General features: G+C 46.5%; 2 protein-coding genes across 6 annotated transcripts; one reads left to right on the top strand and one right to left on the bottom strand.

Moving 5' to 3' along the window:
• Positions 1–513: 513 nt before the first annotated feature.
• Positions 514–12,853, bottom strand: armc8 (armadillo repeat containing 8). Of its 4 annotated transcripts, none has more exons than XM_068328492.1 (22): positions 12,532–12,853; positions 11,642–11,718; positions 9,536–9,607; positions 9,190–9,332; positions 9,004–9,101; positions 8,102–8,194; positions 7,929–8,009; positions 7,758–7,833; positions 7,592–7,682; positions 7,449–7,509; positions 7,158–7,358; positions 6,523–6,618; positions 6,345–6,427; positions 6,123–6,204; positions 4,726–4,812; positions 4,558–4,650; positions 4,245–4,394; positions 2,687–2,782; positions 2,477–2,572; positions 2,289–2,361; positions 2,056–2,152; positions 514–1,957 (listed from the first exon to the last, which is right to left on the bottom strand). In XM_068328492.1, exons 1-22 carry the CDS (start codon positions 12,574–12,576, stop codon positions 1,924–1,926), a joined length of 2,025 nt encoding a protein of 674 aa, XP_068184593.1. In that variant the 5' UTR covers positions 12,577–12,853; the 3' UTR covers positions 514–1,923. The 4 variants fall into 4 exon arrangements, with proteins under 4 accessions (XP_068184593.1, XP_068184591.1, XP_068184594.1 ...); XM_068328493.1 differs by having other exon boundaries at positions 515–1,957; positions 2,056–2,149; XM_068328490.1 differs by having other exon boundaries at positions 7,592–7,833.
• dbr1 (debranching RNA lariats 1) lies at positions 12,341–17,048 on the top strand. 2 transcript variants are annotated; one of them, XM_068328496.1, is made up of 9 exons: positions 12,341–12,493; positions 13,772–14,050; positions 14,120–14,244; positions 14,315–14,395; positions 14,472–14,557; positions 14,643–14,867; positions 15,647–15,724; positions 15,905–16,050; positions 16,183–17,048. In XM_068328496.1, exons 2-9 carry the CDS (start codon positions 13,854–13,856, stop codon positions 16,880–16,882), a joined length of 1,638 nt encoding a protein of 545 aa, XP_068184597.1. In that variant the 5' UTR covers positions 12,341–12,493; positions 13,772–13,853; the 3' UTR covers positions 16,883–17,048. The 2 variants fall into 2 exon arrangements, with proteins under 2 accessions (XP_068184597.1, XP_068184595.1); XM_068328494.1 differs by lacking the exon at positions 12,341–12,493 and adding an exon at positions 12,997–13,145.
• The last annotated feature ends 148 nt before the right edge of the window (positions 17,049–17,196 follow it).

Genomic DNA, 17,196 nt, shown 5'->3' with positions numbered 1-17,196 from the left:
ACAAGTTGTGTTTTTAGTTGTTTTTCTTACAATTATTCTTGAAAGGAATCCCCTACTGCTTCTATTTCAGAGATTGTTTTGCTTTGCTGGGAATTTAGGACATCGATGATTTTCGTTCTTTCATATCGTCATGGGAAGACTAGAAAACTAATTACAAATTGTGAATAGCAAATGGTAATTTTATGACACATGTACCTTAACAATATGCAAGAACAGTTCTGCACATCGAATGCTGATAACTATTCTATCCGTGACGTCTTTCAAAAAGTCTGTTTGCTTTGTAGAGATGAATCGTTTTCTTTCAACTCTTTTTTTTCAGCGTAGATTTGTTAGAAAAGTCCCTGAGCTCTAAGTCATGGCACCATGTGAATGTTTTTTCAAACTGATTCCCAGACAGAGTCATCGCATCACAAATAATATGTACACCATGAAACTGATATCAAGGGTGTAAATAAATACTTTCTAACAGCCACTAAATAAAATCTTATTTTATTTGTTTCTGTGTCATCGATTTGAAAACTGTGAACGTCAGACTTTTTATGGTATTCACATGAACTTCCTCTCAGAAACGTATTTTCCAACCACTCCGATGATGTTAACACACAATGAAAATGAAGCAGCGGTTTTTCTGGACTTCAAATGAAATGAGACCTCAAACAGGTGAAGAAGAACCCACACTGAGGTCAAACAGTATCTGAACTATACTTCACATCGAAGGAGAAAAAAGACACGACACAGAAGGAGTCCTTCGCCAGATCTGCATATATTCTCAAAGGAAACATTCATTCCATCATGATTTCCGTGAAGTTTGAAATGTCAGGGAACAACAGTCATAAGGGTCCCGGCAGGAGAAGCAGCTAAATGACAGGAGTTGAGTATTTCTGTGCGCCTGCTGATCTTAGCACCATTAATCTCCTGGGACCAGATTCAAACTGATTTTCCTTTATTCCTTAAATCTTTTCCGTCATTTTGAAACCGAGGGACAAAGCCCGGGGGGGGGGGGGTGTTCATTTAGAAGAAGGGTAGACATCAAGTGTTATTCACTCGTGAGCACATATGCATCCTTTCAACCTGGTGTTCTGTGTACTCCGTGTGGGCGTGGTAGAGTAAGCACTCTGAAACTACATTTCCCATTGGGATCATAAGGATGTAGGCAGAAGCGACTGGCTCGAGTGCGAGCACGAACACAAAGATAAAACAAAGACGTCTGGAGACCAACATCCGATTGCAGATCCAAATCAGACTGCAGTGGATTCACACGACTGTTCCAAGTAGAAGGTTCTCACCGAATGAAGGAAAATCAAAAAAAAAGAATCAGGGCAAAATAAAAATCGAAAAATATATTTTATGTTTATATCTATATATATTTATATATTTACGAGGTATGTATCCACAAAAAAAAAAAAAAAAACACCCAAAATTTCAAAATAGGCAGTCTGTTTTTTCCAAATGTGTCCTTGCTTGAGATGCTTTAAAGGAGACATTAATGTTAATCTTAATATTAATTACAGTTTTAAAACATAGGAGAAGCTGTCCAACAGTCTTGTGTCCTCAGTTCACTTCTCTGAGACTTTAATTTAAGCAGCATCAATCAGTTTGCTGTCAGGTGGCACCCAAAAACAAATCAAGTCCAAAACAGAAACAAAAAAACAAAAAAATCACTTCATTGTTGAAGACACGGGAACCCCAAAGCCACCGAGTTCCTCTCCGAGTATCCGAGGTTGAGGTTTGAGAGCAGAACCGTGGAGGCTGGTGGTTTTGGATGGTGAGTTTGAGGCGACACAAGACCAACCACAGGTCCGCACACACGTGTCGTTGTGCAACAACAAGCCTCCAGATGGAACGAAACAGGAACCGAACAAGTCCAGGGTCTCCCAGTGACGCTTAGTCCGGCTGGCAGAGAGGGACCGCTCTGCTCTGTAGTCACGCCAGGTACTGCTGCATCGCTATCTTTGCCCTGACAGACACAAAAACACCCTTTTTTCATTGGCTCAGCAATTTAACATCTGTCTTGACAATATAGTCGTGTGATGAGACTGGCTGTTCAGGCCCCACCTGTCACTGAGGTTGGGGTCAGAGGCCTGGGTGAGTTTGTGCAGGATGTCCACGAATCCCATCTCCCTCAGCTTGTCCTGACGCTCCTGAGAACCTGCTGGCCAACAATAGACCGCAACGTGTTTCTATTCCTCCAGCAACGACCACAATCCCATCAAAACACCAGCCCCACCCTCAGCCTACGGAGAACCCACATGAGGAACTGGCTGCTGCCTGTGTTCTGTGTTCCTTACCATCGTCTTCGTTCCAGATCAGGTTTGAGATGCAGAAGGTGGTGGCGAGCTGCAGCTTCACGCTGGAATGCCCCTGTGGAAAGTAAAAAACAACAACACAAATGGTCAGAATTGAGAAAAAACCCAACTGTATGTGTATTCAGTGGGTCCAGCACACTGCCCCACATCAGGGGCGAGGTGAGCAGTACCATGTAGTATTTGATCTTCTGGAGGATGTCATCATTAGTCATGATGAGCTCCTTGGCCGTGTTGCCGTCTGCGATGTTGGCGAGGATGCACAGCGTCTGACAAATAATAAATGTATTAACTGTTCTAAAACTCCCATCATGCCACAGAAACACAGAGCGAGCCAGCAGCCTGACCTGCTGCTGAGGGAGGGAAGCGGGGAGGACGCTCACCTGTTCCTTGACTTCGATGCTGTGGTCTGCTTCTAGAATGAGGGTGACCGCCTGCATGATCTGCTTCCCATGGGAACTCATGATCTGGTCGATGTGCTGCAGCGTGAGGGCGGAGAGGAAACAGCGTCAGTGAGTAGTCTACATCAAACTCCAGGCCCACGAGCCACATGTGGCCCGCCATCTTATTTTATGTGGCCCGTAAGAGCATACAAGCTCAGAGTGTGTAAAAATAAATAAATGAACAGATAAAACACCCACCAAAAATGACATTTCCCACAATGCAGCAATTCAGCCCACTTCAACTTTGACAAAAAAGGTTTAGAACCGTCAAGTTAATATCCTGACTTGTGTTTACATTATTTTTCTTTATTCACTGATAGTTTGATCCTTGATTGATGGAGTTCTGTGGGTTTGACAACCTGACATTTATGTTAGAAGAGAGAAACATGCAAACATATTTTGCTGTGGAACTGTAATGTTGGTAACTTGAATAAGTAATAAATTCAGAGTTATGTAACATTAAGAAGTAGTTACATTTATTTTATATTACATTGAGTTACATTTATTAGTAACATCTGGCCCTTTGAGGACAGCCATGATGCTGATGTGGCCCTCCATGAAATGAGTTTGACACCTCTGACCTACATACAGTAAATACAGGACGGCACTTTGTTCTGCTAGAGGCAATTAAAAACAACCACAAATTCCTGTTCAGTTCAGTAACAAAACGGATTCAACTTGCATCTCCAAGTATTACCGTAGTATTATCTGAGGTTCTACTGTAGTATTATTTGAGGTACTACAGTGTTCATATTACCTCAAGAAAGTAGTGCATCCCTGGGATGCGCTTCAAAAAAAATTGTGCATCCCAACATGACATTTATGCATACCACAGGTAAAAACAGAATATATGGTAGAAGCAAGGACTGAGTTTTGCCAATAGTACAATATAAAAACAATTTGTTCTTTTTCATTTTTTCAACTGTTCAGTCCTACTGTATGATTATCTAAAGTTCTACTGTATTATTATAGGAGGTTCTACTATCTGAGGTTCTACTGTAGTAAAGAACTTATCAACATTTTGTTAAATAAATCAAGAACACTCAGCATGTTTCAGACACCCCCCCACAGAAACAGTGACATCCCAAACATTTAAGGTCCCATATTATGCTTTTTTCATTTCGTGTCATTCAGCTGACAGATGTCCAACTAGATTGTATTTGAAATGTCTTACCCCAAACTGATCTGTGGTCCTCAATGTCTTTTATTGACTATTGATCAAATCACTTCCGATCCAGAACGCTTTGTTTTAATGGGCATGCCTCTGAGCTCTATCAAGACCCCCTCCCCCACCCGCATGTAAACGAATGCCACGTGAACGTGTGCGTTATCATCCACTCATATCCCTGTTGTTTAGGCTCCATCAATCCACTCATCAGCATCCTGATGAGTGATGATGAGTGGATTCCAAAAATCAGCATCGCCAGCAGCGCTCACATGTTCTGACTGAACAACAGCCAGTTGTGTGTGCGTGTGTGTGTGTGTGTGTTCGTCTCACCGGCCGTGTCGACAGGAGATTGCGCAGCAAACCCAGAGTCTTCATCAGCACATTGGTGTCCGGGTCTGACAACAGGCGGAACAACTGTTCGGTACCCAAACAGCAAACTATCTCCCCTTTCACCTTCTGATCGGCCTGGAATGCCATGTTCTTAACACACACGTACACACACAACGAGGCACAGTGAAAGAACGTAGAACACACACATCGGTATATGTACTTCCGAACAATCAAACTTGAAGAGGGAAAATGGGGAGGCTAGATTTTGAATGTGTCCAAACATTAACAGGGAGTCCCTGACGAGTCCTCTTACCATCAGGGCCCAGATCCCGTTCACCCGCAGAGCAGGACTGTCGCTCTGCGTCAAACTGCATAGTAATTCAATCACCCCGGACTCCAGGATGGGCTGCACACAACACACACACAAGCTCTCAGAATATGACTGTGTATGTGTGTGTGTGTGTGTGTGTGTGCAGTGTACCTCTTTGCTAGGTGAGAACTCCAGCAAGAGATTGCATAGTGTAGACGAGGCCATGACCAGGACTTCATCTGGAGCGTTCTGCAGCAGCTACAAACAACACAACGTGACTCTGTTTACTTCACATCCACACACCAGAGGCCTGTACCATAAAGCTGGATTAACCTAGCCAGGCTTCCTCTTATTTATCTGGCTTCACTTACCCAGACATCCGCCCTCCGGATTTTCGGTACCATAGAGCCGGCTATCAACTCACTAATTCAATCCAGGCCTGTCCAGTCTAGATCTGTGCGCGCTCACATAAAAAGGGCGGAGTTTGCTGCATGCGACCAATCACAAAAACACGCAACAAACCGGCCCGAGCCGCATATTTCACAACGGAGGTGCAAACAATAATAATTAATAAATACGAGCAATACAAATCAATAATCCAGGCAAAAAGTTGCAGCTGCCAAACGGCGCAAGGATCGCTGGCACAAAATCGCCGACTGTGTCAATGCAGAAGTTAGTGCCATTATAATATTACGTCCCCACTATGACTGCAGTTGTATATCTGACAACAGTAACACTTGTGTGTTCCATAAATGTATGTGTGTACCACATTTTTTGTTATGGCATGTGATCGTAGCCCCCGTGACTTTATGAACAGCTCTACATACTGTGTTCTTCAGAGGTTTTCAGCATCGCCAACAGAATACATAAAAGTACCTATGAATCAATCAATCAATCCATGATTTACTGAAACAAATAATTGATTAATGGCATTTTATCTGTGGCTTGCTTGTAACCCATCCAACGCGGGATTTAAGGACATCATAATAATTATGAACATCACTAAGAAATATATTAACTGTGGCAAAACACCTCAGTGCAATGCACACTGTGTGCGGGACTGTCAGCGCGTGGTTGTGGTGCGTTACATTACTGATGTAAGGCTCCAGCAGCTGACAGATGTAATGTAACCCCTCTCCCCAAAACCTCTACCTTTCTACAGTGATTGTTCAGGTAATTTGAACGGATTACATCGATCTCTAAATATTCTCTCGCGCCTGAGCGCTCTTCGCACAAGCTGCACCAAGATCCACCGGGTTCTCATAAAACAGACGGCCCATTTTCCAAGAGAACTGATTGGTCAGTAGGTGGGGCTGTTATACCTGCTGAGCTCTGGTTGGTCAGTAGGTGGGGCTGTTATACCTGCTGAGCTCTTATCCTGAATTTATCCTACTCCGGAGCAGGTTAGATGTTCAGCATAGGTTACTGCAACAACGTAGCCCGATAGAAAGTTAGCCACCTTTATGGTACCGAAAAGCCAGGGTTAAGCCTGAAGTTATCTCGCTAAGCCGTAATCCAGCTTTATGGTACCCCCCCCCCCCACACACACACACACAGACACCACTGACCTTCATGAGGGGTTTCCACACCGCGTGGTCGTGGAAGCTGGTCCTCAGCTGCTGCACAGACCGCGACAGACTATGAAGACACCTGGACAACAGCAAGTCCAATGTCACATCACAGCCGTACGTCAGAACAAGACGTTGCTGAACTGATGGAGGTGTGGGTCATGGAGGGCAGCACTAGTTCTACCCAGGACCTGGTTTAACCACTTCACTCACAACCCCTACCTGACAGCCGCCAAACGCACTTTAATGCTGGATTCTGACAGGCCGCTGACGATCCTGTCCATCATGTTCTCCGTTTCTGTGATCTACAGAACCGGAGGGGGGGGGGGGCTCAGCAGCTGGTCACCATGGAAACATGTCAGCCAACATTATATCTGCAGAAAAAAAACAGAACCAGTACCTTCTTACGAATGTCCTCATCGTTGGAGCCCAGGGAGGCGTAAAGTTTGAAAGCAGCTTGTCTCAGCTCGTGGGCGTGCTTCAGGTCGTGGTCCAGCTGCAACGAGAGGGGACAGGAAGTCAGCTGACGTGTGGCTTCAGAGGTGCAGCTAATGTGGTTAGCATACATCAGTAACTGCTGTACAATCAAGCCCCAAAGAGCAACATGTAAGGGACGCTGCCTTGCTCAAAGGCACCGTCCCCTACGAACATCAGGCTTCTAATCATGAACGTATCATCATGAGGACTCATCCAGTCACAGAAGAGAGGATGGGGGATCAGAGGAAGTTTGTGTCTGTCAGAGGTCACCCGCAAGTGAACACGGTGTCGCTCTGAGTGAAGCATCATGTGTTTAAGGATGGTTATTAGTTAGAAGTGTGAAGATTCCATGATTCCTCCCTGGGAGTGGGGAGGGAGCAGTCCTGAAATCTCTCAGCGGCGTCATGTTTGTTAAATCTTGCATGGAATCATTCTGGCAAACTATCCTAACTTCAGCGTGTGGCACCCGTTTTGAATTTACTACTCCTGTTCGGTTCCAACAAACATCATCTTCATTGATCTCACATGGAAAGCTCCCCATCGGGCTCATTGACCCACCCTCTTGATGTCAGTGATAGCAGACACTGAGCTGGGATATTTGAAGTAGTCGGCCAGCATGGCCACCAGGTGGTCAGTGGTGCTGGCGATCCTCTGCAGCTCCACGTCAGGCTCCATCAGGTAGGCCAGCGTCTCTGCACCCTCCACCCTCTCCTCCAGCAGATGGTCTTTACTGCACATCCGCACCAGGCATGGCAGGGTCTACATGAGGAGCCAAGCAGATGGACATGAGGAGCAATTCATCATAGCATGATCAGAACAACGATAAAGACAACTGCAGAAACATCTGACCTTTAAGATTATGCAGCCATCATCTGTTCTGATGGCACCTGCTCGACACATGTAGGTTAGACTAGGACACAACAACAGAGGGTCACTAAGAATATCCAGGAAATATGAACTGACACCAGTCCGGACCGCTCCCTGGAACTCACCATTTGGCTGCTGTGAGCTGCATTTCAATGGGTTGATCCCTTTGCATCATCCTGACAAATACCTGAGACAGCAGCTCACCGTCCACCAACACTGGCAAGAAACCACAAACACACACTGACACACAACTGAGAGAGAGGAGGGGAGAGCAGCGGAGAGGACGCTCACCATTCACCAGCGTCGTTGAGACCTGAGTGTTCTCGTAGGCCAGGACAGAGAAACACCTCAACGCCTGCATCCGGACCTGGAGAGACGGAGGAGAGGAACATCAGCACAGCCCAACGCTGAAAGGTTCCGTCGCTGATTTGGGTGAATGCTGGGAGAAAAACAGCTGCATACCTTATAAGAGGGGGAGATTAGCAGAGGGGCAATGTTCTGGATGGCACCGTGGTTGAAGAGAACCATCTGGTGCTCTGGGGTCTGGACACAGAACACCCAAACAACACTGAATCATCTGGGCAGGAGAGCGAGGACACCAGCGGGCTTGTGTGTGAACCAATACCAACAAATACCTTACAACAGTGAGAGAAGATCTGCGTGATGTACTCCTGTGTCTTCTGGGAGCGGCTCAGGAGGGACATGAGGTGGGGGATCACAGTGGGGTCCTGGAACCACGACACAAACACAGCATGATGGTACCTTCACCCGAAGCCGCAGTTACAACCATACACCGCTGGACCACACCTCGGACAGACTACATTACCGCTAAAGCGAAACTCCCAAACTAGCAGAACCAACAAGAAACAAACGTCTGTGTGACGTTACGAGGACGCTGCTAATAAAGTTGATGCAAACTGGATTCACATTTGTTTTTATATTTATAATAAAAAAATTTATGCTGGGCGTTATCGTTTTTTTAAATTTTTTTATTTATTTATCCACCACACTTTAGAAGACGGTCCGAGAAAATATTGTCCGGTGTTAAACCGGTCCGTGGAGTAAAAAAGGTTGGGACCACTATATTATGGGATAGATTTTCCTCGTTTTACTGGAGTAATTTGACATCTACAAGCTTTTTACTCTGTTCCTCTATCGGTGCTGCTCTGTCTTCACACAGTGGGTCAGTCCCCACAGACGGTCTGTCACCCCGTGTGGCTTTGACATGAACCCACACATCCCCACAGAGGATGTGTGGGTTCCTCACTGGACCAAAAGAGAACACTGCTAAAAGCAGGGTGTTGTATTTGACTGTGTGTGTATCTGGCTGACAAATGACCTCTTTAACTTGTAGAGCAGAACTGGTTCATGTGTGGGCGGGGCCCCGTTTTATGGACGTACATTAATGTCATAAAAACACTTAACAATACTTTGACTAAATAAAGGCCTAAAGTCCTGAACACTTGAGTGTTTTTTCTCATCTTATCATCACGCTGGGTCTGGGATGTTATGAAGCCAACATGTAGAGACCACCTACGGTGTAGAGCAGCTGCACAGGGGTGACTGGACTGATGAAGACGGTTCTGAGACATCGAAGACAGGCTTCAATGAAGATCAGGTCTGGACACAGGAGGCCTGCAAGCACACAGGAAACAGGTTCTGTTGATGCCTCGATCAGGACCCGCATGTGTTGTCCTGTGCAGTGGGAGTGGGGGGGACAGACCTTGAAGCAGGGCAGGGATGATGTGACAGTCCACCAGGGACTTGATGTTGTTCTCTGTTCCCATGGCCAGGCTGCCCAGCACCACGGAACACTCAGTCCTCAGCGCCAGACTGGAGGAGCCCTGCTGAAGCAGGTACAGCAACCTGGAAGCAACACACACACACACACACACACTTTAAAAGCCTTCTCCTTCCTACTGCACTCAGACATGTTTAATTCTGTGGCTGCCTCCTGAATGAATCTCCACCTTCCACTCATGAATTGATAATGACCATCCAGGCACGAGATTCAGGAAGAAAAGCATGCGATGACAGACATGAAGCAGAAGGACGGTGCGACAACGTACCGGGGCACAGCTCCGAGGACGATCAGGTTGGCCTTCTGCTTGTTGTTCCCAATGACAGCGTTCTTCATGTCACTGAAGTCAGACAAAAACACAACAGCAGCCCCGTTACACGTCTGTGGAGACGTGAGACGTCCTTCACACTGGTGTGCAAACAGCAGAGAGCTAATGGACACCCCCATCTACGGCCAAGTAGTCACAGATTAGAATGGGACTAACTTCATGAAAACAAGACAGTAAAAAACTATAACTGTGATGGATTACACACACAGAAGCAGACAAACAGACGGACACACACACACACACACCACAAAGTCACTGAGTGATCATATTGACTTTCGCCCCGTCTACCTGACACGTCGTGACCTGGGGGGTAAATGATGGTGACACTTCACCCTCAACATTCTGGAAGAAGAGCCACACAATCAATCAAAGCCGTTGCAAAATGTTGGTAACAGCTGACATTTTCACAACTTCTTTTTCCTGCAATAAATGTTGCATAAAGAAAAAAAAGGTTGCCCTGGGACGTGTCATTTGTTTTCGTGTTTAGCATAATTCCCATTATTTTGTCTTTAAACGACAGATGACCCCTCATATTTCTACTCAATTTAAATAATATGATCATAAATACTGAAGAAATCCATGTGATTTAACTGAGCAGCTGTAACCCAGCACCCATTCGTCACATATCATCTGATGTTTGTCTTCTCTTCACATCCTGGACCTACATGTACTGTAGGGTACGAATCAGTCCACGACACAGAAATGGTATTTCATTCAGGAACGTCATTAGAAGCATTCCAGTTCCGACACTTCTGCCACAAAACAACTGTAATCCACAAGGTTTTCTTCTGTACTCTGTGCCCCAAATAATCTCCAACAGCAGGTGACTGATGCCAGTGGAAATGCTACTGCCTGAGGTCACTTCAGTCAGATGTTCCGCTGGTGGAACCGTATGAGCGGTAGGAGAAGTAACCAGAGCTTCTAGAGTTAAAAATAACAATGGACCCTACAGCAGTGAGGACGCTGCAGCAGAGACGGACAGGTTTCGGATGAGGTCACACTGATGAGAGAACGCCACCCTGAACAGACAGAAACCTGTGCATGGCAGCACACGCCACGATCACCAGGATCACATATAGCAAGCACAATGAAAGGAGACTGAACACCCCAACAGACAGACGGGGTCCTCACACGCATAGCACTCACCCACACACACGATTCAAAGGCATTGGGCATCACATACACTACAAGACTTCACTTAGACTCTCCAGTCTGAGGGAAGAATGAACGCAGAGCCTCACGTCATGCTGGATGAAATTCTTACCATCTATGTAGTGAGAAAACAAGAAACTAAGAACAGAGTGTGTTTGAGGCAGCGGTGAAGATGCAGTTGACACCTGTGGCCTGGACGTCACCTCCCGTTTCAATGACATGGGCTAACATGTTTACCGTCGTATGGCAGCACCAATACCGTCTGGGCCGTCTCTCATTAGATAGTGACCTCACTCTGAACGTACTGTCATCATTTTGTTGGGTTAAAGTACTGTATTGTACGTGACAGTCAAACACGTTGAAAACTTACTTTTCCATGATTAGAGTCTGTAACTACTTCACTTTAGCAGATCATTTGGACTGAACATCAGAACCAGTCATAGTTACACATCATTTTTATGAGTGAGCCAGTTTCAGTGTGAACAGCTGACTTAAGGCTCATTGACAGGAGGGCAACATGGGAAACAGCTTCAGAAACAAACATGTAGAGCAGCAGGAGGCTGATGGTGTGTCTCCTGAATCCCAAGCAGACTAAATGGTCATGATGCCCCCAACCAGTCGAAGATGTTTTTCATGGATGTGTCTGCGCACCTTTGTCAAGCCTTGCTTGAATCACGGCGACACTGCACCAATCATTTCTAATGGTATTGCTCCATTTCTCTCCAAAAATGTGCACAAATGCAAATAAACGGGGTCTTCTGTCCAGCTTGTTGAGCATAAATTGGTCTTTAATCCAATGCAGTTCTGCGCAAATCCGCCATCAGTGTTTAAAAAACGAAAACATGTGTTTATCACCAGCAACAACACTAACAGGACACGTTCAGCTGGACTTACATGACTCCTTGCAGGACTTTGTGGGGGTCAGGGTCAAACAGTCGGTCGACATAATGGCGACTGGTGGCGGTCACTTCCTGTTTAATGACATGCAATCAAAACAAAAGCCACATGATTAAACATCATCATGTGTCTGTCATAGAAGTGACACACACACACACACACACACACACACACACATCAGCAGTGAATGAGTATCCTGTTCATCACAAACCCAGGTTTTATCAGGGTTTTTTGTAACACAAAAGTTTGTCTTAAACACACACTGTGATGGCCTTCATGTCCACATGTCACAGCCTTGGACAGATGTCCTGCTTAATAACTCCTGACTCCCTATGCAACCTTTTGGTTCTACTGGTTTCCCAAGCTAACCGGAGGCTACTTGGCTAACACCACTTACAGTACGTTTACCTTGCTGAGAAACTTGTTCATTTAATCATGAACCAAATGGTTAGATTTAAAAAAGCGACTGTTTTTTTTTCACCTGAGCACTATGTCCTGGTTTAGACGCGTTTATGCCTGACATCTCTCTCGCTCTCAGCTGCTAGCCGCTAACTCATGCGGACTCACTGACAGCTAAGCGCGTTCGTTTCATTCGGTTTCCGCAACACACCGGCAGGGAGGGCGGACACATGGATCGCGTGCACACCTACACACGTTCAGTGTGTTCCCGCCCATCCGGGCAAAGTCAGAGTTTACAATTCTCGTCGTGAGCGACGTAGGCGGATCGCAGCCGGGCTACATGCTAACAGGCTAACAGGAGACGAACCTGCTTCCTGCTTCCATGGCTGGCAGCTTATTAACTTAACTTATGAAAGTAGTCTAACCACCAATTCCTGGAGTGCGCATACGGTAAACCTGCTACTTGAAACTATAACACTGACACTCACAGACAACACACTGATGCGGAGAGGGGCCTCCAACAAACACGCCATTTCCTCCCTCCAAACGAGCGCCCCAGTCGGCGCAGCGGTTCGCGGGCACTCCGCCCCCGGGGGAGCTGCGAGCAGGGCTTCTAAAGTCACCCGGTCCGGTTCGCGGCAGCTCTCCAGCAGCAGCTAGCCTCTCTGCGCGTTAGCTGGGGTCGATGCCCGCAGAGGAAAACGCCGCTGCTAACAGGACAGCTATCTGTCACATAGTGGTGGCGCGTTGACGTAAAGTTCCTCCAGCTTTCGCCGAGTTCGATTCGACACGACACGCAAAATAGAAACAAACTATTCATAAAGCAAACACGCCATGTTGACTATATACAGTCGGCTTTGATGCAGATTATATAAGTGATGATTACACAATCAAAAGAATAATTCTGCTATTATGTGGAATCTGCTGATAAAGATCAAATCCGCCTTGTTGAAAGGATGGGCGAACTGCGCATGCGCGAGTTGTGGTCGACGCTCGGTGGGAAAATTCGTTCTATACTCTGTGCTATACCAGCATTTAAACACGATCTGCGTGGAACTCTTGTGACCATTCGATCTAATCCACGTGCAGTTATCATCTGAAGGTACTGGTTGATCGCTGCGTTCCGTGGATCTGTTTTTGTCACGTGTCATCTACGGTTCCGTTTTTCATGGCGCGATGTGACGTTAGGGTCGTGGACCGAGAACACTCACCACGTGGTGGTTTGGTTATGTGTTGTGTGATGTGTTGTGTTGTTTGTGCGTGTGTGTTGTGTTGTGTTGTGTTGTGAACCGTGGAGACAAACGGAAGTGCCTCGTGGACACGTGCTTTACATTGTATACAAAGACATGATGGTTTACTAAGCTTGCTGTTACGTCCCGCTTCAAAGCGGTGATGTAGTTGTCAGTGTTCGTGTGTTCGTCATTTCCTCCAACTCCAGCTCCGCTTCCTGTGTTTAGTTCAGCCCCCCTGTCTCTAATCCGTGTCTGTCCTCACCCCTGTCTCTAATCCATGTCTGTCCTCACCCCTGTCTCTAATCCGTGTCTGTCCTCACCCCTGTCTCTAATCCGTGTCTGTCCTCACCCCTGTCTCTAATCCATGTCTGTCCTCACCCCTGTCTCTAATCCATGTCTGTCCTCACCCCTGTCTCTAATCCGTGTCTGTCCTCACCCCTGTCTCTAATCCGTGTCTGTCCTCACCCCTGTCTCTAACCCGTGTCTGTCCTCACAGGTGACTGAAGGACATCTCCTGAGGAGCCTCTGGGTGGAGGAGGATCCAGCTGTGTTCCGCTGCAGTGGACCTATAGAACAACATGAAGATTGCAGTGGAGGGCTGTTGCCATGGGGAGCTGGACAAGATCTATGAGACCATCACGTACCTGGAGAAGAAGGAAGAGCTGAAGGTGGAGCTCCTGCTGTGCTGTGGAGACTTCCAAGCTGTGCGCAATGAAGGAGACATGAAGTGCATGGCGGTCCCGGCTAAGTACCGGATGATGCAGACCTTTTACAAGTGAGCTCTGTGGTCCTGTTTAAAACCAGTCAGATAACCAGAGGTGTTAATAACCCTATCCCTGTGCAGGTACTACTCTGGGGAAAAGAAGGCTCCAGTCTTGACCATTTTTATTGGAGGTAACCATGAAGCTTCCAACCACCTGCAGGAGCTGCCTTATGGAGGCTGGGTGGCCCCCAACATTTATTACTTGGGTAGGGGCCAGCTTTGTTATTCTATTCTCTGTGGTAACTCCGAGGCTTACCTTGTCCATTCTGTTTTTAGGGTATGCTGGTGTCGTCCGATACAAAGGAGTCAGAATAGGTGGTGCGTCTGGAATCTTTAAGTCACATGACTACAGAAAGGGTGAACTTTTTGACTATATCAATTTTTAAAGTTTTCACTCCATTAGTTGGTTCACAAGAACTTTGTGCTCTTGAAGGTCACCACGAATTCCCTCCGTACAATCCTGATACGCTCCGCAGCGTCTACCACATCCGAAACATCGAAGTGTTCAGATTGAAACAGGTAAATCCAGACGTCTCTCGTGTCTCTCGTGCGCACAGCGTAGACGAAGTCTTTCTCTTCATTCTGACTGTTTATCACCGCTAAGATCCAGATGCCCATGGACATCTTCTTGAGCCATGACTGGCCACGTGGAATCTACCACTACGGAAGCACAGAGGACTTACTGAGGAAGAAGAGATTTCTGCGTCAAGAGGTGGAGTCCAACACTCTCGGAAGTCCTGCTGCTGAGGAGCTCCTGGCGCACCTCCAGCCCAGCTACTGGTTCTCTGCACATCTTCATGTAAAATTTGCTGCCGTTATGCAGCATCTGGTGAGTGTGATTTCAATTGGGTATGATGGTATTACATACCGAACATCATAGAAGTTGAAACTGGAAATGGTGGTAAATCCTAGGATCTGTGTGAGGACACCAGATGTGTGTGTACCATCACATTGACGAGCACATAGAACCAATATCAACTGAAGTCAGGTGATCCTGTGTCCTTCTGCTTGTCCATCTGCAGTCTGCCTGTCTGTGGATGACGTGAGGTTTTCTGTGTTGCTGTCTGGGGGGGGATTTAAACTAGGGATGAGCGAGGACACCACTCTCTGTATCTGTTCCACTGTCTGAATGATCTGTTTTCATGTCTGTGCTTGGAATGGGCGGTACCTAAACCGGAAGTGGGTGTGGTTTGATCAGAAATGGGTGGGGCTTAAATCAGTACATTATTTTAAGTCTGAAATTGATATGGATTGATCAGAAGTTGCTATATTGTTTATTTTTTAAAACTATTTACAGAACAGCCTCAAGAGAGAGCGTGTGTGTGTGTGTGTGTGTGTGTGTGTGTGTGTGTGGAATGAGCTTCAAAAACAAGTGACTCTCATATAACATTTAAGTTAAAACTTGGTCTCTTTTAAGAATTCAGAAATAGGTATACATGACTATGAATAGTTTTAATTGTTTTTATGTAGTAATTTTATTTTTACACGGGTTTCTCTGGAAAAAGAAAATCCAGCTCTCAATGAGACTTCCTGTTTGGAGTAACAGTTAGATTGAATGAAATGAAATAAAATGAAATTGACAGACTCAGATCCCTCTTATTTCTTTAGCCCAAAGGTAATGCTACGCCACGAGTCACCAAATTCCTGTCCTTGGATAAATGTCTGCCCCATCGGGAATTCCTACAGGTGAGAAAATGTGTCTTTTAACCTCCATGTTCTGCTTTAATGAAACGGTTCACCTAGAAATGTAAACATGGTTATCTTTGTTCCTCAATGGGTGCTGCACGGAGCCCTCCCGTGTTCTTAAGCACTAGAACACGGCTCCGCTCACCGCCTGTCTGCACGCTGCGTACACTTGTGTTACAGATTGTGGATGTTCAGGAGAGACCAGGATCATCCGAGGGTCTCGAGTACGATCCTGAATGGTTCGCTATTCTGAAAGCTACTGACAGTCTCCAGAGGATCACCCCACATCCCTGGAACCCCCCCGAGAATAACGGGCTGCATGAACGGTACACACATTTGTGTTTAGGGGTACACGTAGAGCAAATCCAGTGATCCAGCTCTAGGCAACAAATCAGACTGAATCACCTTATTGAGCTGTATTGTTTAAAGTGTGTGTCTGTCCTTTCCAATGAGACCAGGTGGGACTTCAGCGCTTCAGAGGTGGATATGATGCAGGTGGTGGAAGATCTGAGAGGGGAGCTGCTCATTCCAGACAACTTCAGCCAGACTGTGCCCCCCTTTGACCCCAACAGGCCACAGCCCCACACCACGCCCAGCTGCAGCCCCAACCCACAGACCAGCGAGCTCTGCGCCCTCTTAGGCCTCACAGACATGTATGCACAGGCTGGGCAGAGGGGCGGCGAGTCTGACAGACTTCAGGGCAGGACTGGGGGCGAGGATAATAATGATGAAGATGAACGGAGTGGGGATGAGCCCAGTGACACCTCAGCATTATCAAATTCATTTAATCCGGATGAGATTACAATAGAGGATGAGTGGGAGGAGGAAGAGGAGGAGGTGGACTCAAAAGAACCATTTAAGGGAGATCAGCTGTCTGGTGCACCTGCAGAGGGGGTGGTTCTGCCTGAGCCCAGACCAGATGTGTCCCGTCTGATGGACTTGCCCCCTCCCCTCCACTCTGCCCCAGCAGCAGGGCATCGGTCTCCAGCAGAGAGGGAAAGCTGCGAGGGTGAGGAGGAGGAAACAGCAGCGGCGCGTATCCTGAAGCGCACTGGTGATGGGAACGTGGATCCTAGCAACGGCGTTACCAGTCCCAGAATAAAGCGCAGGAACCAGGTCATATACGCAGCAGTGGAGGATGAGGAGGGTGATGATTAGAACATCTTTCTGTTCTTTACCTCTGGAACAGGTGCATGAAGCAGTGTGACTGATGCTTTATTAAAAGCAGGCCGTTCTCTTCGTCTCTAGAAAGCCTTTAAAATGTCTGTCAAAATATTTTTAGATATTTTAATGTAACCCAGTAAAATCGATGATTTTGTGTACACTCCTTTTTTCAAGGTTATTACTTCAAGACAATGAAGAATCGTAACCATTTTTTCAGTAAACTAATGAGCTCATACATCGTTCTATCGTTCTACCTTACAAACTAATAAAAGGTCAGCGTGTGCTTCACTCATCCAAGGCCAGGGGAA

This window comes from Antennarius striatus, chromosome 12 (genome assembly GCF_040054535.1).
Source record: "Antennarius striatus isolate MH-2024 chromosome 12, ASM4005453v1, whole genome shotgun sequence".
NCBI lineage: Eukaryota > Metazoa > Chordata > Actinopteri > Lophiiformes > Antennariidae > Antennarius > Antennarius striatus.
This window is presented reverse-complemented; position numbering and strand designations above follow the sequence as displayed.

Coding starts and splice junctions, on each gene's coding strand:
- armc8 (XM_068328490.1), bottom strand. CDS start 12,576: ATGGCGTGTTTGTTGGAGGCCCCTCTCCGCATCAGTGTGTTGTCT. Junction 7,359..7,448: donor ATGGCTGCATAATCTTAAAG/GTCAGATGTTTC, acceptor CTCCTCATGTAG/ACCCTGCCATGCCTGGTGCG. Junction 2,783..4,244: donor ATCTCCTGTCGACACGGCCG/GTGAGACGAACA, acceptor CTCACGCTGCAG/CACATCGACCAGATCATGAG.
- dbr1 (XM_068328496.1), top strand. CDS start 13,854: ATGAAGATTGCAGTGGAGGGCTGTTGCCATGGGGAGCTGGACAAGATC. Junction 14,245..14,314: donor CCCCAACATTTATTACTTGG/GTAGGGGCCAGC, acceptor TTCTGTTTTTAG/GGTATGCTGGTGTCGTCCGA. Junction 16,051..16,182: donor AATAACGGGCTGCATGAACG/GTACACACATTT, acceptor CAATGAGACCAG/GTGGGACTTCAGCGCTTCAG.